Source organism: Cucurbita moschata, unplaced genomic scaffold, assembly GCF_002738365.1.
Source record: "Cucurbita moschata cultivar Rifu unplaced genomic scaffold, Cmos_1.0 Cmo_Scf00014, whole genome shotgun sequence".
Lineage (NCBI taxonomy): Eukaryota > Viridiplantae > Streptophyta > Magnoliopsida > Cucurbitales > Cucurbitaceae > Cucurbita > Cucurbita moschata.
Genome location: NW_019268530.1, coordinates 3844812 through 3864564, shown reverse-complemented (window position 1 = coordinate 3864564; position 19753 = coordinate 3844812). Strand labels below are relative to the sequence as shown.

General features: G+C 38.1%; 5 protein-coding genes across 8 annotated transcripts in view; 3 read left to right on the top strand and 2 right to left on the bottom strand.

Annotated features, from left to right (window-relative positions):
* Positions 1–1858, bottom strand: part of LOC111452240 (protein TIC110, chloroplastic) — a 9934-nt gene extending 8076 nt beyond the window's left edge. The window contains exons 1-2 of the mRNA XM_023092846.1: positions 1208–1858; positions 879–938 (exon numbers count right to left, since the gene is read on the bottom strand). Of these exons, the coding sequence (XP_022948614.1) occupies positions 879–938; positions 1208–1725 (578 nt within the window). The 5' untranslated portion in view covers positions 1726–1858. The remainder of the gene's footprint in view (positions 1–878; positions 939–1207) is intronic.
* A 1942-nt stretch (positions 1859–3800) lies between these two features.
* LOC111452597 (protein NUCLEAR FUSION DEFECTIVE 4-like) lies at positions 3801–5624 on the bottom strand. The gene has a single exon (XM_023093398.1). The coding sequence runs from the start codon at positions 5391–5393 to the stop codon at positions 3873–3875; it is 1521 nt and encodes a 506-aa protein (XP_022949166.1). The 5' UTR covers positions 5394–5624; the 3' UTR covers positions 3801–3872.
* A 2258-nt stretch (positions 5625–7882) lies between these two features.
* On the top strand, positions 7883–12025 carry LOC111452902 (RNA-directed DNA methylation 4). 3 transcript variants are annotated; one of them, XR_002712180.1, is made up of 11 exons: positions 7883–8097; positions 8295–8375; positions 8809–8897; positions 8977–9051; positions 9138–9182; positions 9374–9525; positions 9623–9744; positions 10005–10092; positions 10188–10258; positions 10339–10687; positions 11798–12025. XR_002712180.1 is itself a non-coding variant. In XM_023093825.1 (10 exons), exons 1-10 carry the CDS (start codon positions 7989–7991, stop codon positions 10611–10613), a joined length of 1107 nt encoding a protein of 368 aa, XP_022949593.1. In that variant the 5' UTR covers positions 7883–7988; the 3' UTR covers positions 10614–10941. The 3 variants fall into 3 exon arrangements, 1 of the variants encoding a protein (XP_022949593.1); XR_002712181.1 differs by having other exon boundaries at positions 11791–12025; XM_023093825.1 differs by lacking the exon at positions 11798–12025 and having other exon boundaries at positions 10339–10941.
* A 790-nt stretch (positions 12026–12815) lies between these two features.
* On the top strand, positions 12816–15743 carry LOC111452060 (protein LURP-one-related 7). Its single transcript, XM_023092590.1, has 3 exons — positions 12816–13125; positions 13714–13923; positions 15334–15743. The coding sequence occupies exons 1-3, from the start codon at positions 12907–12909 to the stop codon at positions 15463–15465; spliced, it is 561 nt and encodes a 186-aa protein (XP_022948358.1). The 5' UTR covers positions 12816–12906; the 3' UTR covers positions 15466–15743.
* A 1470-nt stretch (positions 15744–17213) lies between these two features.
* The window catches only part of LOC111452200 (E3 ubiquitin-protein ligase listerin), an 18542-nt gene continuing 16002 nt past the window's right edge, over positions 17214–19753 (top strand). For both annotated transcript variants that reach the window (XR_002712106.1, XM_023092790.1), the window contains exons 1-4: positions 17214–17690; positions 17809–17926; positions 18042–18104; positions 18801–18878. Coding sequence is in view for 1 of the 2 variants with exons in the window: in XM_023092790.1 (XP_022948558.1) it covers positions 17635–17690; positions 17809–17926; positions 18042–18104; positions 18801–18878 (315 nt within the window). In the remaining variant the exon portion in view is untranslated. The remainder of the gene's footprint in view (positions 17691–17808; positions 17927–18041; positions 18105–18800; positions 18879–19753) is intronic.

Genomic DNA, 19753 nt, shown 5'->3' with positions numbered 1-19753 from the left:
GTTTTTTTTTTTTTTTTTTTTTTCTTCTAGGATAGTCAAGGAATTGTATTGAGAAAGTTGAGAAAGATGAAATTATAGAAGTTCACAAAAACACACTTCAATTAGCATGAATCCAAAAGGGGAAAGGTCGTAGAAACTTTTAGCTAGGGAACTCCAAGTACCGACACCATCTCCCACAACTCATGTATGTCCTCTCAACTCCTTATAAATATTTCTGTTTCTTCCTACTCAAATTTTCCAACACAAAACCTTGAGTGCAAACAAGGAGAAAAATCATAGCAGGTGATAAACAAAGATTAACTATCTGAAACCTCGGACCTAACAACGGGTTAGAAAATATCTCACTTCTCTTCTTATAAGGATATAAATGATAAACTAGATTGCATGAAAGAAAGAAGCTTACAAGGAGATGACCTAGAAAAGTCAAAGGAGTGATAGACAACCTCTCGAATTCATAGAAAGCCTTATTTATTGAAACCCATATGGAGGATTCAAACCTCTAACCTCTTGGTTGAGGGTACATGCCTAAAGTGGACTAAAGCTCAAGTCTTATATAAACCCATATGGATAATACAACTGAACACAAAACACCGATGTCCCTGAAGAACCCAACCAAAATCTCCTATGCTTCAAAGATCCTTCAATTTCTTTCTAACTCACTTCTCATGAAAGGGTTCTTACAAGTTATGGCAACAAAATGCAAAATCATAGCAAACATTTACCTTTTAAAACAGGTGTTCACAAAAAAAAATGTAGTGGTTGTCTCAAATCAATGGGGACTGATAAAGGCAAGTTGAAATCTACAATGCTAATGTATTGAGTAGACAACCTACAATTCCAATAGTTGATTATGCAGTTGAAGTTCATTTGGGACTCACCGACAATACAAGTCACATAGCTCTGCGTTAAACGCCTCATCTTGCTTGCTAACTCCATATCTGAAGATCAATGTGAAAAAAAAATTACAATACAAACAAAAATGTCAATTCTTAAAAGCTTGGACATTTTTTTATCCGAGATTTCCTAAATAATGATGACTATTAGCAGTTAGTGTATTACGCACTTCGTATGCTAACAAGCCGCCGGTACTTAAAACAATAACTTCCTATCAAATTAACCCTCGTCTTTTCACCAAGTCTGTGCAATCGTAAGAAACTAGGCAAACGAAAAAAGAAATAGAAACAAGAAAAATAATAATAAAACCAACTTTGCAGCAATGCTTTCTATTTCCTCCTTCTTCACATTCGCAGGATCATCAAATCCAGCCACATAGTTATGCAAATCAACAGCCGCAACATCAGGAACACATGAATTCAAGGAATATACAGCAGCTCCACTTGCGGCAGCGAGAGCAGCAGCCCCACCCAAAGCTGCGTTACGGGACTTACCAAACCGCAACCCTAGCCCATAACCAGCAGCTACAGCTCCAGCAACAACAATGGCCGACGTCGCTAATCGTAAAGGCGGAGATAATAACCGAACAACAGGTTGAATCCCAGTGAGCTCCTTCTTACCACCAAAAACATCAAGTGAGGAAGGCGACGAGGACGAGACGGTTTCTTCCGTAACCTCCGATGAACTACGCGGAATTGAGACTCTGAATTGACGTCGTTTGGAGAGATTGAAGCTTGTGGCTGTTCGAAGAGGGAGAGGATTGAGAAAAGAAGAGGAGGTGGGGCAGCGGCCGGTTGAGAAATGAGAAGCGAGGAGGGTAGAGGTATTCATTTCTCCGTCGCGCGCGCTGTGCTAAGGGATAACTGAGGACGCTGGCAGATAAGGCAGCCTGCCTAGGGTATGATTCACAGAGGCTTTTATAGGGTTTACAGAGGCGAGCGAGCGAAGAAGACAATGCGCATGCCACATGGACGCCCAATCTTCAATTCAACAAACCGGAAGGGAGAGACTGCAGAAATGCCCCTCAACTTATATATATTTTTAGTTTCACCCCGGTTTTAAGGAGAGAATTTTATTATGGCACAAAAGTTATGATATTTAAATTTGTATTTTAAGAAATTATGATGTATGTTATATTGTATTTTTATTTATAAAATATTATTGATTTTTTTCACAATATCTGCTAGCGGTGGATCTAGGCCGTTACAAATGGTATCAGAGTCTGACACCGGACGATGTGTCAGCTTTCTCGTTGTTCTCCGAAGGGGGGTAGACACGAGGCAGTGTGCCAGTAAAGACGTTGAGCCCTGAAGGAGGGTGGATTTGGTGGCAGTCTCACATCGGTTGGAGAAAGGAAAGAGTGCCAGCGATGTCCCACATTGGTTGGGGAGGATAACAAAACACCATTTATAAGAGTGGAAAGCTTCCTCTAGCAGACGCGAGAACAACATTTGGTAGTCGTGGATCGACTTATGGCCCCCAAACGAGTCATATTTTATGTGTTATGTAATGGTTTATGTTATGTCATGATATGAATTTTTTATGATGCATGCATCCATGCCATATGTCACGGCACGTACATTATGTTAGTATGTTCATATTATGCCTATGAGACATTGATAAGCCATGTCTGTTAGCCATGAAAGATATGATAGTATATGTATGCACATTTCATAGGAACGCTATGACATAAAAGGATATGAAGCTATGATTTGCATCATACGTTTATACAATGATTTGAAACTACGAGAGATCTTATGCATGTTGTATGTGACGTGCATCAGAATACTTTCTTATTATGATTAGAACGTATGCACGGTCCTTTCACTCTTGGTTTCTAGTAGCATGACCGTGTGTTAGCGCTTGTAGTCAAGCCCAAAGGTATATACGAGCCTCCCCACAGGGTCCATATGCGTGTGTGTGGTCGGTATATAAAAAAGTACTATGGGTTCAACAATGATTGTCTATGATTACATTTTCTGATCTCAATAGTGGGACTACTTACTGAGTATTTTAAATACTCAAGCCACATTCTACTCCTTTTTCAGATAAATGTAAGATACCTATTACGCATGACAGCAACGTTAAATTTTGTTATATTCTTTCGTCATTCATTTAATTGCAATTAAATGCATACCAACTACATCTATTATTTAAATCAAGTATGTCGAATCATTAATACTTTTTTTAACTCAACTTAGTAATCTCTCACATGGGTTCAATTAAATCCCTTTACTAAATTCATTACATATCCACACGAGACTCGAGAAGCATTCTCTGTCCCTATTTTTGTGTCTTATCTCAATTCGGATTTGTACGAAAATTTTCATTCATTTTTTAGAATATACGAGTCTGTGTAGTATTAGGTCGTTCGTCAGGGAAAGTCTAACCAAGCCAATGATGCTTAGCTGATTTTTCTAGATGATCAATCACATTGGAACTGAGACATGACCCAGACTCCCACAAGAGCAACATTGGAGAATCTTGGACAATGGTCGAAAACCCAATCCAGCAATCTCGCGTGGGCGAAGAAGGGGAATGTCTCTTGTAAAGCTCTTTCGTCGAGTGCACGATCATGACAAGACTCGAGGAATAAGCCCCAGCTAACTCTGTGCCATCAGTCACAATAAGACAGGGGATTGGACAAGTGTTCTTCAAAATAACAGGACGTAAAGGGCACATCGGTGGTGAGTCGGGTTGAAAGTGAATGTCACAAAAAACTAGTGAAATGCTATCGAAACTCATTCGCTCGAGTGCAATAGAGAATAGTAGAATGTCGTGAGGTGATTTTTCACTCGAGTCAAGACATGCTAAATGGAACGAGGGTAAAACTTTAAAATTTTGACATCTTAGCTAAAAAAACATACATTTTAATCCGGTGAACTATGCTCGAGTTTGCCAACTTCAATTAATTAATTTTTTTCCAAACAATTCTATAAAATAATTCCTAATTTCTTGCATTGCAATATCCTACTCATCTATGAAACTATTGATAGTGGCAAAACGTGCAATGGCGGAGAGTCTTCAACCATCCGCCGCTTCGTAGAGTAAAAGCTTCTGGTCCGAGCGAACAGAACCAGCGCCAGCAAAGTTCCGACCAGACACAAGCAGCCCCAAATGAAGAAAACGGCTCTGTAGCACTCAACTCCGATGCATTTTCCGGCGCCCGCCGGCACTTGCATCCGGTAAAGAAACCCGGCGAGAGACCCAAAAAGAAACGAGCCAAGAGGAATATTGGCAACCACCAGGTTATGATTTATAGAGAAATTATCAGCTCCAAATAACTCTGTTGTTACCGACACAGCAATCGACGTAATGGCGCCCGTACACCCTGCAATTATGGCCGTGCTTGTACACAAGCTCATGTCCGTCGGCCATAAAAGAAGGAAGAAGCCGCCGCACATTGCTCCCAACAGCGCCACCATCCATCCTGGCTTAGACTTCATCAACTTCCCTGGGAAGAAATGGTCGAGAAGCGACGGTGCCAGGCGGCCGAAGAAGCCGAACGATGCAGACAGAGACACCAACGATGAAACGCCGGAGCTCCGGCGAGACTCCGCTATCTGTCCCAAATTGTTTAAGAACACCAACCCAAGTGTTGCTCCGAAGAAATAAACCCCAAAATGTAACCAAAAGTTCATTCTTTTCAACATTTCTTTCGCTCCGATCTCCTCCATTGCCGCCTCAACGGCGTCTCTCTGTTTCTCCGGTTGCTCTGTTTTTCGTTTTACATTTTCAGCTACTGCAACAGCCAACGGCAGGAGGAGAAACACCAAAATCCCGACCAAACCAGTCAATGGCGACAGCTTTGTCGAAATCGATCCCAAACTCGTAAAAACAGCAAAAACCCCAGTAGCTATGGTTATCATAAAGATCAAAAAAACCCCAATTTCCAAACCTCCCTGTTCTTCCACGACATGAACTCTAACAAACGGCGACACCAAAACAGAAACACCCAATGGCAAAACAGAGTTCAAGAGAAGAAATGTTTCTGTTCTTTTGGACGACCGTTTAGAAAACATTGATTCGACAATATCTGTATAGATCTTAGCGCTTAATCCTTGGTAACTAGTTGATATCCCGACAGCAACATGGCGATGAGCTTTAAAGTTTCTAATGGCGACAATGTAACAGACAGTATTGATCCAACAAATGCTGTTTCCGGCAAGAACAGTGAGCAAGAAGATGACCCAATAAGAGGGGTCGTGTAATTTGTTGATAATGAAGAGATATTGGACGCCATAGCCGACAAGACCAAGAGAAGAACCAATCACGAGAACCAACCAAAGGGGTAAAGAATTAGCAGCAAAGCCAGAGACGAACCCGAAAAGCTTGCCGGCGTCGGAGGCAAATGCGAGATTATTGAGCTGCAGCTGCGACATGGAGAGCTGATGCTTGAACTGAGATGAGTACGAGGGGAAATTGAAGCTGGTTCCATTGATGGATTGAAGCCATATGATTCCGACAAGACTCAGCCATTGAAGAGCTCTGGAAGACATGGAACAGAGTGGAACAGAGCAACGATTGTTCTGCAATTTCTTCCCGGAGACAGGAAACAGGGGCGGCGCTCGTTTAGGCTATGTATCCCTCTTTGTTTGAGACGAACATGGAATTCGAATATTCAATAAGAACTGTTCTTGAGATTTATGGAAATTTTATTGAATTTTATTTGCAGAAAAGGTATGTTTTTTTTTTTTTATAATTATTGTGGAAAAACATGTTATAAGACAGTAAATAGCTGTTTTTTTTTTTTTCTAATAAGATTTAGCCTGTTTTGGAATTTGTTCAGTGAAAAATAATTACTGAGGTAAAACTATTTACCACTTTCACCTTCTACTTTACTATTTATGTTGAGATTTAGTTTATTTACTTTTTTTAGTATTTAAATTTAAATTATATAAAGTTTTAATTTTAGTTTAATAACTTGTTGCGGTTGTAGAGATGTTCGTGGGACGAGTGAAGATAGTGATGTCTCGTGTCACGGTTGTACTTTGTGCGACGTTGTGATTCTGACACGATCATGACAAGGCTGAGAGGGAAACTAATGTTTTATTATATGTTTTTTTTTTTAATATATTTGCAGCTTTGTCGAACCTTAAGTGAGGTTCTCCTTAACCGACCAAACACAACTCGTGCGAAAACTAATTTTGTTCGACCATACATGTTGTCTTTTACGTGTATGTTCACTTGTTGCAATTCTAGCCGACTCATTGTTCTGATTCTCGACAATGTAGTCTATGCTTCGTGATGCTATCCCAAGTCTTGAGATGTTATCGGCCTTTTCTGCTCGCTTGGACATGCTTATTGAGATTGATCCATGAGGCAACTTTAAAATCGCTAAGCCTCAGACATCCATTCATCTGAATATTATCGAGGCGTGAACCCTTTCATGTCCATGTCAAGTCATTTATGCATCACTACCAAAGAACGACCCTATATACTGACCTTCGACTCAAGAGATGAAGCGGAATATTGGCATGCTCATGTCATCCGACACTATTCTTAAAACCTCATTTCCATAGGAAGACGTACAAGATACTAGTATTGCCATGATGCACGTGTGTGCCCTAGAGTAACTCACTTAGGTCACATGGTCCATGGGGAGGTGGATACCTAATATCATGCCTCCCGTATAATACAATTTGAAACATTTTAGGTCTCGCAAAAGTAGACATAATTTTAGTAAACAATCATATGATCTCGTGGTGTGATGTCTCACATTGGTTGGGGAGGAGAACAAACCACCATTTATAAGGGTGTGAAAACCTTCCCCCAGTAGACGCGTTTTAAAGCCTTGAGGGGAAGCCCGAAAGGGAAAGCCCAAAGAGGATAATATCTGCTAGCGGTGGGTCTGGGTTATTACAAATGGTATCAGAGCCAGACACCGGACGATGAGCCAGCCTTCTCGTTGTTCCCCGAAGGGGGTAGATACGAGACGGTGTGCCAGTTAGGACACTAGGCCCCAAATGGGGGTGGATTTGGGGGCGGTTCCACATCGATTAGAGGAAGGAAAGAGTGTCAGCGAGGACGTTGGCCGGCCCTGAAGGAGGGTGGATTGTGATGTCCCACATTGGTTGGGGAGGAGAACAAACCACCATTTGTGAAAACCTATGGTAGATTGTGATGTCCCATATTAGTTGGGGAGGAGAACAAATCACTATGTGTGAAAACCTTCCCCTAGCAGACGCATTTTAAAAGTCTTGAGGGGAAGCCCAAAGAGAACAATATCTGCTAACGGTGGATCTAGGTTGTTACACGTGGTGTATCTGTATGTTGTCCTATCAACACCAAATTTGGTGGGCTTTCATATTTTATATAGAAGAACTTAACTCCAGAGTTGCTTACTAAAACTCATGCAGAAACTCAAACTTAGTACTCGATCCTCTTTGAGCCAGTCTCTAGCATTCACGACGACCTGTTGTCTCTAATTTTGTTTGTCTCAGCTTTGCTTTTATGCACATTCTTCTTAATGTGTTAAATGTTACACCATCCTCCTCGATCGCATTATGACACTTGTTTATCTCGACTCTCATGTGGCCAGATGGGCACCACTCGCGTGTCGCCTCCTTGTTTGTCTGCATGTGAGGGTCATAACCTATTATTTTCTAGTATGATTCTGACACTCTCCCCCATTTTAATCCTCATCTTGTAAAATTTCTGGTTAAGAACGAGAAACAAAAGTGAGATTAAAAGTTTAATTTTATTAACATTTACACCGTCTAAAAAGAATACAAGCTACCAACTAAATTATAAAAATAAAATAAAATATACTATTAACTTGAAAAATAAGATAAAAATAAAAGAAAAAATCTAAGCTATATAAAATATATTTCATAAATTAAATTAATATTTTAAATCAAATATTTGGTTTCTAAAAATAAGTATATAAATATAAATATAAATAAATAAATAAATATATATATATATATATATATATATATATTAAAGATAAAATATTTAAACCCAAACAAATTAATATTTCATATTTAAAAGCGCAACCCTCTGTTATTAGGGGACACAAGAAGTTCGTAGTTGTTCTCCGGCTCGCATGTTCTAGACCCTGAGCGTCGATCGTGTCTCCGATCGCTTCGCATATGGCCAGCATCGGCGAGAGTTCTTCTTCTGCTCCCAAATTCGCGGACGAAAAGCCAGTCTTAGTTAGGGTTAAGCGCAAAGCTTCCCAGTCTCGACTCGATGCGTTATGTGAGTTCTCTTCGGACGCTCGTTTTCATTCACTTCATCAAGGCCTTCATCTTGCTGATTTTAGTTGATGAATCGCCTTTACATTATTGTAATTTTTGGATATTAGCCGTCTCTTTTGATTTCTAACTATTCACGTATCAAATGGAGTTTGAATTGTTCGTTTCCGAGTTGACGTTCGGATAATTTGTATGTTGCAGGGCTGGAAATCAATGAGAGGCCACTGAAACGACCTCTTTTGGATTTTGATAATTTGTCCATTTCTGAAACGTTCCAGAAAGGTTTGATAATTTCTGAACCTATCATTGCGTTCTTTTCTTTTCACCAATCACTCTATAATCTACATAGGTGAAAAGAGGAAACAGCAGTTAGTAGCTATCTATGATTCTTCCACAAGAATATACAGTAACTGCTCCTGATTATACCCTGGTGTTTGCAGGGCTAGTGATTTTAAAAAATACAAACATGGATTCTTTGTCCCTTCATAAGAAAATTAATGGATGGATTTCATTGTTATTATTGTTTCTTCTTTTTCTGTGAGGGAGGGGTGAATGGATTTATTTACTTTACTGTTCTTGCCAATTGATTAAATGTAAACTTTGATAGTTCGACCAAAATTGTACTGGATTTCTCAGTTGCATGGGTCAATGAAGTATATTTAAATATGGCTGTGTATAACTCCGTCCCTGATGGAATAGCTTTCTCTTGCATCAGAGGAACTTAAAACTAAGAAGATTTTTGTACAGCATGTGGAGACACTGAGAAGCTCTGAGGCCTCAGTTGACATTATTCAGTCGTTCGTGGTTAGTATTGTGGTCAGTTATTAATCTCCTTCTTGGACATTTTGACTAGCATCTTCATCCCTTGCTGTTTTCCCTTTAGGCACCAGATGCTGCTGGCAACATTGAAAATAACCTAAAGAATGAGGAGCGCAGAAGAAATTTTAAGAGAGAGAGTGTATGCTGTCCTGTCTGTTGTTTGTTTGGTTCTTAGTTGTGCGGTACTTGTTGAATAATTTTCTCACTTTATCTAGTGTTCTGCAGCCAAGACAAGAACAGCTGTTGGTTAAAACTAGACAAGAACAAGAGGTCTGGTCTATGATGACTTTTCTTTAATGCTTTTTATAAAAATAGATATAATCAATGTTTTATCTGAAGAATTTGTCAGATTAGATTATAGATGGCATTCTCTAGTCTGACCAAGTTTTGTTCATATGTTGAACTGTTATATTATGTTGGTAACATGGTTTCTTTGTGCTACTGCTTTCTCCTTTTACTAGGTTTTGGCAAAAAAAGCTAGATTTGAGCAAATATGGAGAAGTAGGAAAGGGATTAAAGATCCCAGAGACGACCAATTACATGATGCATATCATATTTATGATATTGTTCGTCTTGATACAAATGAAACATCAAGTGAAGCACCAAAGGCGGAGTTAGTTCTTTAGTTCTGTCATTATGATATTGTTTGGTCATGATATTCTATAAGATCCTCATTTATGTGGCCATATTTTCTTTCGGTATTAATGCAGGTGTATGACTCTGGAGGATCAAAGTATGTTATCAAGTTATCTGCCTTTACTAAGAGAGTTTATTCCAAGTGCTGCCGAAGAGATCGAGTCAGATATAAATGCAAACACGATGAAACAAGATTGTAAGTTTCATTTAGTCACTTGAGGTGTTTTGTCATACAACTGTAGTGGTAAATAATGCAACTGAAGTCCTAGGCAATTCAAAAGAGATTTGCGTTGGATGAGGAGAATAGTTATCCTCCATTTTCCATTTGTTTTCCAGTTCTTGCCTTGCCTGAGTTTCCTTCCTAGCTCACCCTTTTGTTATATCATTTGTATGTTCATAGGGCTGTCGTTACTGTAATTTCTTATTGCTATGTCTGTGTTTTCACTTGTTCTACAGTGCCCGTAGATGATTATGTATATGACTACTATACTGTGAAGAATAATGTTCCGATTGCCGAGGACGATGCCTCTAATCCATTTCCTTTGTGCGTTATTCTCTCGCTCTCTCTCTGTTTTCCCTCTCTGCTCTGGGTTATACTTGATTTTATTTTTTCGGAAATCATTTCACATATTTTTTCAGGATACAAGTGGACGACTTGGATCTATATGATGGGCCTGATGACTCGGACTATGAAAGTGATGATTCAAATGGTAAGTAGGTTTTTCCCTCTAGTTTAGAAACCTAAATTATAACTAATGTCTGTTGTTTCTAATATCTTTTTTGGTTTCAGCTGAAAACAATCCACACTTCGATTACCCAGATGAGGCGTCCGAAGAAGAAGAGTTGGAAAGTGAATCTACAAATGAAGAATCAGAAGAAGATGATGAGGACAAGCAGTCCTCAGAAGCTAATGGTCTAGAAGAGGACGACCTGTCAGAGAATGGAGTTCAATTAGACGAGGATGAAATATATGGTGATTTTGACGAAGACGATGGCGATAGTTTTGATTACGATAGTAATGGTGGTCAAGAAGAGGGTGAAGATTGGAGATGGTCCTACCGTTGAATTTTTGGTATTATAGGACAGCTATTTTCGTCTTTGGGAGAGGGATGTTTGTTCTACCGCTTGTCCTATATCAGGTATTACCATTTTCCTTAAGTGAGTTGCTTAATAGGGAGAGGAATGTGCTTGTAATGACTAGGGATGTTCCTTTGGAGATTTAGAGGTCAAAATACACTTTGCTTTGCTACTTCAATAGAAATTAAAAGCCCTGTAGGCCTCCTTTAGTAATATATTCACCGTTCTCTGTTTCTTGTTGAGAAACAGATGTGTCGGGTTCTTGTTTCTAAAACGTTTCTAAAATAGACCAAAATCTGAGAAACTTTCTTTGTTATGTTCCTTCCCAACTTTCCTATTTTCAGCAGATTTCTTCTCTCTCACGCTCACCAAGAACGAACGATCTCTCTTGTGAGATCCCACATCGGTTGGGGAGGAGAACGAAGCATTCTTTTTAAGGATGTGGAAACCTCTCTTTAGCAAACGCGTTTTAAAAACCTTGAGGGGAAGCCCGAAAGGAAAAGTCCAAAGAGGACAAGATTTACTAGCGGTGAGCTTGAGTTGTTACAAATAGTATTAGAGCCAGACATTGGGCGATGTACCAGCAAAGAAGCTGAGGTGAGCTTGAGTTGTTACAAATAGTATTAGAGTCAAACATTGGGCGATGTGCCAGCAAGGAAGCTGAGCCTCGAAGGGGGTGGACTCGAGGCGGTGTGTCAGTTAGGACATTGGGTCCCGAAGGGGATTAGATTGGAGGGGGAGAGTCCACATCAATTGGAGAAGGGAACAAATCCAGCGAAGACGTTGGTTTCGAAGGGGGTGGATTTTTAGATCTCACATCGATTAGGAAAAAGAATGAAACTGGTTTCGAAGGGGGTGGATTCTTAGATCTCACATCGGTTGGGGAGGAGAATGAAACTGGTTTCGAAGAGGGTGGATTCTTAGTTCTCATATCAGTTGGAGAGGAGAACGAAACAAACATTTTTTATAAGGGGTGTGGAAACCTCTTCCTCCTCCGTTGGCGGTGACTTGGATTGTTACATCTCTTCTCTCAATCTCTCTCTTGACGGGCCTAGATTTTGTTTGTTTGTGGTTGTTTATGGTTAGCAGTAGAAGTGTATTTTTTAGCATAATTGTCACCCAATTATGTTATTTTGGTACCTGAAAGAACACACAAGTTTTCCAGGTGGCAGGCAAGGCAATGAAGCAAGCATTCGGATTATTTGATATCTGAGTGCCACCAACATTCCCTCAATCAGTTGGGGGTTCATCATAAGGAGCTACACAATTTGATTGATTGGTGGGCACTGCCAAATATAAGTTGTAGATTATTACATTCTTCTTGGAAGTCCCTCATCTCTGTAGTTAGTTCTTGTGTAATTTATATAATCAATGAAAGAAATTTCATTCAAATTCTTCTATGTTCGACAGCTCGATTACCCGTACGGTAAAATGTCGATTACCCGTACAGTAAAATGTCGTTCTCAGAGAACATATGGATGCCCATATGGGAAGCATCTTAAGAAAGATGTTCATGTCTCAATTTCTAAAATTACATATTTTCTTTATTTTGATTTTTAAGTTCTAGTATTTTCGTTTAAAATCTAAATTAATCTTTAAATTATTATTATATATTATTTCAATAAAAATCCAAAACATCATAATCTAACTTGTTTTACAAAATATTATATAATTTAATATAAACTGAATTGTTGAAAATAAATGGAACTAAAAAAAAAATAATTAAATTATTCAACATAAAAATGTTTTATACACCCAAAATTATACTAAAGTAATATATAAGTTATCAAATGGCCCGAATTGTTCTTCACCAGTACCTCTCGATTAGAATTGTTCTTCTTCATTAGTACCTCTCGCGATTAAAAATGTACATTTAACTTGAAAAATCTAAGTCTAAATTGGAAATGAAAAAGAGAGTAGAGAAAGATTTTTTCTTTTGACACTGTAAAATTATATAAATCAACCCGGTTTCTGCTTCCAACACTGTCAAATCTCTTCTCCACTCCGCCTCACCCTATATATCTATGTATGTATATATATGTTTTATATTTTTTAATAAATTTATATTGAGAATTGAAAATTATGTATGGAAAGGTTGTTTGGAACAAATATTTTTATATTAAAAATAAGAAAAAATTGACAGCTGAAATAATATTCTGCGTTTTTTTTCCTTCCTTCCATTAAGAAAATTTAACTTCATTCCAACATTCTTTATTCTCCTCCTCTTCTCTTAATTTTCTTCCAAATTTTTCATTTCATTTTCTTGCAAATCCAATTGATTATGGCTAATTCTTCAGATCCCGCCATCTGCGCCGCATCTCTCCCCATTCCCGTCGATTTGTTCCTATCCAAAAAACATCCCGACCACGTAACTACTTCCTCCGGCGATTTCATTTTTCGACTCAGTCGTCAATCTTTGAAATCGTCGTCAATTGACAAGATTGTGCTGCACGACGCCGCCGCCGCCGCCGGTCCTCTCATTTCCATTCATCGTGTTAACGTGAGTAATTCAGACTACTTTTATCCTAACTTTCACTGCTATAGCTGTGTTTAGTATACTGCTGTGATTCATAAGTTCCTAATCATGTGAAGAGTTGGAAGCCGAGAATTCTCGGAAGCTGAGTGTTATCGGTTAATTTTGTCGCGATCGTATGAATAAACAATTAGACAAGATTCCGCATGACAAACAACATTTTTCCTTTTTTTACTCCGCCTTCAGGAATTAGATCCGTTAAACTAATACGAAAAAATTGGGAGAAGTTTTGCTAGTGTATTACTTACGTGGTTTTAGTGTTCTTGTTCGTGGCTGTTACTGTTACAGAATGCTTCAGAATTTTAGGTCATTCAGTTTGTCTATCGATCCTTTCTTGTACGGTTTTTTACTGTTATGTTCCTTATTCTTGTTTAAGATTTTAGGATTGTGATCGCTGGGACTTGCTAATAATTACTTTGCATTTGGTCATTATCATTCCATATGAACTCGTGAAATAGTTGCAAGATAGTATTCTTTTAAAGTTGTTAAAGCGCAGGAAGGCTTCCTTTTTGCTGTTTTTCTGAAATAATGTGAACAAGTTTGCGTTGGTCACAGAAAGAATCTTGGCAAGGCTTCAAGGGGGATATTGGCGAGCAGGACTTGCTCTTCAAAGTGGAAAGAACACTCAACAAACTTAGAAGAACTGAATTCAAAGTCTTCCTTGTGGGTGAAAATTCAGACGACTCAAATGCTAGCTTGGAGATGAAAGGCTTTCCTTTCCAGAGATCCTGTACTATATATAAAGGCAACACTATAGTGGCTCAGGTACTGTATAGCAATAAACATATGGAAGAATGTTCTTATAAGGCTGTTCATTTCATCCCTAAGCATGTTGCTAACTTGATGCTTGCTAATTGCTATAGCCTAGTTACTATTAACATTCAAAGAGTTATAATTGATTAGATCATATTTAATTTTGGTTTCATATTCAACTTAAACATCAATGCCCATAATTTAGATTGCCCATCAGAAGCTCATAATTGTTCTTAGAAGGAAGAATGTTCTTATTGTTGGATGATGATCAGCTAATTTAGGGAATGATCATGGGTTTATAAACAAAGAATACTCTCTCCATTGGTATGAGACCTTTTGGGAAGCCCAAAACGAAGCCATGAGAGCTTATGCTCAAAGTGGACAATATCATACCATTGTGGAGAGTCGTGTTTGTTTAACATGGTATCAGAGCCATGCCCTAAACTTAGTCGTGCCGATAGATTGGTAAATCCTCAAATATCGAACAAAGGACTCGAAAAGTAAAAGAGTCGAGCCTCCTTGAAGGCAGTCAAAAATGACTAAGACTTCAAAGGAGTCGAGCCTTGATTAAGGGGAGGCGTACTTTGTTCGAGGGGAGGTGTTGGATGATGAAAGTCCCACATCAGCTAATTTAGGGAATGATCATGGGTTCATAAACAAAGAATACGCTCTCCATTGGTATGAGGCCTTTTGGGGAAGCCCAAAGCAAAGCCATGAGAGCTTATACTCAAAGTGGATAATATCATACCATTGTGGAGAGTCGTGTTCGTCTAACACTTATAAGGTTGTTCATTACTATAACATTCAAAGAGTTATAATTGATTAGATCATTTTTAATTTTGGTTTCATATTCAACTTAAACACCAATGCCCATCATTTAGATTGCCCATCAGAAGCTCATAATTGTTCTTATAAGGCTGTTCATTTCATCCCTAAGCATGTTGCTAACTTGATGCTTGCTATATAGCCTAGTTACTATTAACATTCAAAGAGTTATAATTGAATAGATCATTTTTAATTTTGGTTTCGTATTCAACTTAAACACCGATGCCCATCATTTAGATTCCCATCAGAAGCTCATAATTGTTTTGTTACTTAATCACCAATGCCATCAAATTAGATTGAGCATTCAACAAGATACCAACCCTTTCAAAATAATGGCAACTTGTGCAAGGTGAAAGGCTTATGGATGATGAAATCAGTAAAAATAAATCATCAATACCTCTCCTCTGGGTCTATGTTAGTGTCTTTCATTTGCCACATCTTAGAAAGCTATGGTTCATTGGCAAAAAGAGGGGAAATTCTTCTGAAATAAACTGAATTCTTATTGCAAAAACATTGCATTCCTTCGTGCATAAACTCCAAGGGGTCATTTGCATTGGTAACTAAAGAGTTGTGGTGATTATTGCTTTTTTGATGCAGACAAGCCTGATGCACAAGCTTCACCAAATTTGCGTCAGAAGAGGAAGATTTCGACTAACCATTTTTCCTGGCACTGTAGATCCATCCTTGATCGTGGCTTTGATTGTAATATTCTTTGATGGACGAATATAACAGAACTGAGCCATAATTCAGAAGATGCTCATCTTTATGATGTTTGAAAAGGAAGATTGAATGCAAGAAGAAAAGAACCAAAATCTTGCCAACTAAAAAGGCAGCTCCAGAATAAAGATGCAAAAAACAAATATCAGGCAAGATTTTATTGACGAGTTAAAGAGTTGCTATGTTTGTAAATGCTTTTTCTCAATAGGGAATTTGTAAACAAGATTAAAGATTTGCATGTGGATTTTTTTTTATGATATAAATATCTTAGATTTCTTTTTTTATTGGAACTCAACTCCTCCTCATGGACTAGCTTTATGGTAAAGAACACTTGCACATTTTTTTAATGGTCTGTCCCGGTTGCCTATAATTTTGAGGGAGTTCGAATCACAGTGAGTTCTAAATGAATTTGTTTGTGTTGACTAAAATGATTGAATTTTATAGGATTTCTTCGACTTTTAAGGATGTGTATTTGGAACGAAAAAGTTCAATAATATTTGTTATGGTTTGAGTGAGAACTAACTCCATAGGCATGATTCACTAAATGAGGGGAATGCCACGATGCCTCAATCATTAGCTGATTGAGTTGAGATAACGATTGGACCATACAAACCAGATATCAATCTCTCCGGAAAGATCTACTTGTTTGTCCCATCACAAAGCATATACGAATACATTGGAAAAGCAATATAAGTATGAGATCCACTCTTCATAAAGGTAGGTGAAATCGTACATCTATTTTGTGTTACGATCATGCTTGTCCAAAACGTGTTACATGTGACCGCGTGTCAGATGTTCCAATCATACTTATTCAGGACGTGTTGTCCATGGCCGCATCTCGGTTCCAAACATTTTTTACTTGCTTTCATAGTTTAGGTCTTTACTATTACTATCATGTCAATACGGGGTGTATGACTCTTCACCCAAATCGTGTCTGCACTTGTCAATGTTAACATGCCCCAAAAAGATGTGATTAGTTGCCAACTATTTCTACTCGGTTATATGCTATCAAAGTTGTGGTTGTAGCTTATTCACTTTTGGCTTATAACATTGATATCTTTCAAATTGTTTTTCACAAAAGAAATATTTCTAGATTTCACGTCAAATTTAATTAAGAAATGAGTATGTTTGGGTTTTTGTGTGTCAAGGCTAGTATGAGAAAAGGTTCTATCTCTATAGGGGCACATTTATTGTGGGTTTTTGTGTGTCAAGGCTAGTATAAGAAAAGGTTCTATCTCTATAGGGGCACATTTATTGTGGAGTACTTTTTTAAAAAATAGCGGGGATTTCACGCAAAAATCCGAAATTTGAGATTTTCTCGCATTTCCTTGCTCACGTTTTCTAAAATATTTCTCTCAAACGTGACAAGAGACTCGATCTTATGCCAAAATTGTCCGTAAAGTCCGACTTCCATACAACTAACTTCTTCATCAAGTTAAAACAAATGTGATACAATGGTTGTCTCATTGCCTCAATAGTGCAATTGTGACACTTAGTTGTCCACTTCTCCGACCTTATCATTGACTTAAACATCAGAGTACGTTAGACACGACATCATATGATGCTCAAATTATCCTCTTGCAGGTTGCTTCAAATCGTCGTCGTTCGGCATTGCCCAAGGACGGTAGACCGAGATAATAGTCATTTAAAATTATTATTATTATTATTATTATTATTTTTTGTGTTCAAATAAGGAAATAAAATATTAAAAAAGGGCAGGGAAAAATGAGAATTAAACCTTTGGCGTTAAGAGGGAAATACGAGTCCGACATAGTTTTCAGCTGTGCGCCCTTAGAACTCAATGAGGGTTGAAACCTATAAATTGGAATTGCATTCTCGTCTCCCAGCGAATGAATGCAACACAGAAGCCCATTTGTTTAGCCGATACGCTCTCTAATTCCTAAGCTTTTCGCCAGGAGGCGGCGTTTCACGTTTCGTCGCTGTTACTCGAGGCGGAGCTGAATCCGACTAACCGATTTCAGGGGGAAGGCGGCGGCGGCGGCGGCGTATCGATACTCCTTTACCAGACCTCTGACTCTCATCGCGTTTTGAGAACTTCCCCCTTTCAATCGGCGGACTTCCAATATAATCCGGATTTCCATCTCTATTATCGGCTTTCTTCTCTTTCTCGGATTCTCAATCCCTCTTTATTTTTCACCTGTGCTATTGCCTGTATTTTGAATGGGTAGACCCAAGGGAGACGGTGCTAGAAGCAAGGCTAGACCTTCAAGCAGCAGGTTGTTAACTTCTCTTCCATATTTAAGAAGATCGCCGCTTTCAGTTATTCCATTAGCTAAAATTCTTTTCTTTTTGTTCATATTCCTTTGAGAAATTTAACTTTTCTTTTGCACACAGTTTGGCAGCGTCACTTCTGCCATCGGATTCCGCCGCTAACGCTGCTGGATTTGGCGGCTTTCTTGGTAGTTACCGGCTCGATTCTACTCTCACTGGGGATGATGCAGCATCTTTTTCGGTATGGTTGTTTGGATTGAGAGTTGAGACATGATAGATATTATTGTAACGCTGCTTGATTAATGAATTTGTAATCATTGATAGGACCGTTTTTTTTATTATATGTGTGCACGCAGGATATTGATGGTGAAGTTGCACAGCACTTGAAGAGGCTTTCAAGGAAAGACCCAACCACCAAGGTAATTTATATGTAGTTACCTGTTGTCTTTCATCTACTGTTAAGCAAGGCTCTTCACTAGGAAATAAGTAGTTAAGAGTTTCTGAGGCACGGCTAATAAGAAGCTCGTCAATGTATTACTCTTTTATGTGAAAATGCGCTATCTAATGTTGTGAACTGGATGACAAATCTCTTCCAATTTTCAACATCACTCCAGAGCCTCTGTGTCCAGTTTAATTCTACCACAAACTAAAAAACTGTGGTGCGTTCAGGATATTAGTAGGATACTAAAAAATTGATTGGGATTTCTGAAAACGGGCCTGTTGTTATTTTCTTAGTGGAAATAAAAGGAAAAAAAATTTACTGGCTTGGTGTATTTTTTCCCCCTTTGCGATCTCAAGAATTGCATATATAAATGCAGTACTACACTTGGACAACTTCTCGTTGTTTAAAACTATCTGAATGTTGTAATAATCATTGATTAATTATAATGAGTACTCTTTTCATGTAAAAGGTGTGGAATCGTTTAAGTCTAGAGTTAGTTGTAACAGTCAATGAAAGCACTATTGTGAGCCAGAGTGTTGGTTAGAACCATTGCATCAAAATTTTACTTTTTGTAAATACTGTAGAGGAAACTCGTTGAGATCTTACGAGTGAATAATATTCACATTTACTGGGTTCTTTAATAGGAACTAATTTGCTATTAGATTTTCAACAGCTCAAAGCATTGGCCTCTTTATCCGAGTTTCTTAAGCAGAAGTCTGGGAAAGACGTTGCGTCAATTATTCCACAATGGGTACCTCTCTTTCCTTCTCCATGTTCAGCTAATCTTGGCTTTGCATGGATGACTTATGAATTCATTCATTTTCATGTTTAATATCATTTGTTGTTGGGTTGCATACATATACATTAGTGATTCTCCTTTAATGTGGTATAGTCATGAGAGTGTTAGGGTGATTTGATATAGAAACCATAGGGGAAGAAGAATTGAGTTGTGAGCTGGAGTATAGAATTCCTTGAGATGGGCCTTGTGCATATTATATACTAATTTGTTTCTTATGGAATAAATGTATGTATGTATGTATTATGTCTGTATATAGACATACTATATATACTTTATATTTTTGTAAAGAAACAATTTCATTAAAGTTCCGTATGATAATATAAGATGTTACTATATACATACATTCATTCATATATTTGTTTTTCGATTGAACTGTCTTTAGATTAGGTTTTTATTCCTAAATGGAAGCCTTCATTTTTTGTTGGATGGAAAAAAAAAAAAAAAGAAAAAAAAAGAAAAGAAAGAAGAAGAAGAAGAAAGAAAAGAGCTCTTAGATTTATGAGGCTATTCAAGGAAGCTTTAAAGTTATCTAGAGTTTTGAATATAATTAATCCATTCTTATGAAGCCAGAAACACCATGACCTTCACTGAAACCCATGATGTTTTCAAGCTCTCTGTATGCTACAAATACCTGATATAAAAAAAAAAAAAATCCTTCTAGGTTATATAAGAAGCACACCTCCACAACTTTTAACGACCTGAGAAGTTTCTTTGGATTCCTTAAAATCAACACCTCTCAAGCTCCTAATAGACTTGACAAAATCCTTGTTTATTTTGGACAGTTATTACTATTATTTTCTCTCTCCCCCCCCCCCCCCCCCCCCCCC

Excerpts from the sequence above, each read along its gene's own strand:
- LOC111452060 (XM_023092590.1), top strand. The coding sequence starts at position 12,907 with ATGGCTAATTCTTCAGATCCCGCCATCTGCGCCGCATCTCTCCCCATT. Across the intron at positions 13,126-13,713 it reads TTTCCATTCATCGTGTTAAC|AAAGAATCTTGGCAAGGCTT; the intron begins GTGAGTAATTCA and ends CGTTGGTCACAG. Across the intron at positions 13,924-15,333 it reads GCAACACTATAGTGGCTCAG|ACAAGCCTGATGCACAAGCT; the intron begins GTACTGTATAGC and ends TTTTTGATGCAG.
- LOC111452597 (XM_023093398.1), bottom strand. The coding sequence starts at position 5,393 with ATGTCTTCCAGAGCTCTTCAATGGCTGAGTCTTGTCGGAATCATATGG.
- LOC111452902 (XM_023093825.1), top strand. The coding sequence starts at position 7,989 with ATGGCCAGCATCGGCGAGAGTTCTTCTTCTGCTCCCAAATTCGCGGAC. Across the intron at positions 8,898-8,976 it reads ACATTATTCAGTCGTTCGTG|GCACCAGATGCTGCTGGCAA; the intron begins GTTAGTATTGTG and ends TTTTCCCTTTAG. Across the intron at positions 10,259-10,338 it reads TGAAAGTGATGATTCAAATG|CTGAAAACAATCCACACTTC; the intron begins GTAAGTAGGTTT and ends TTTTGGTTTCAG.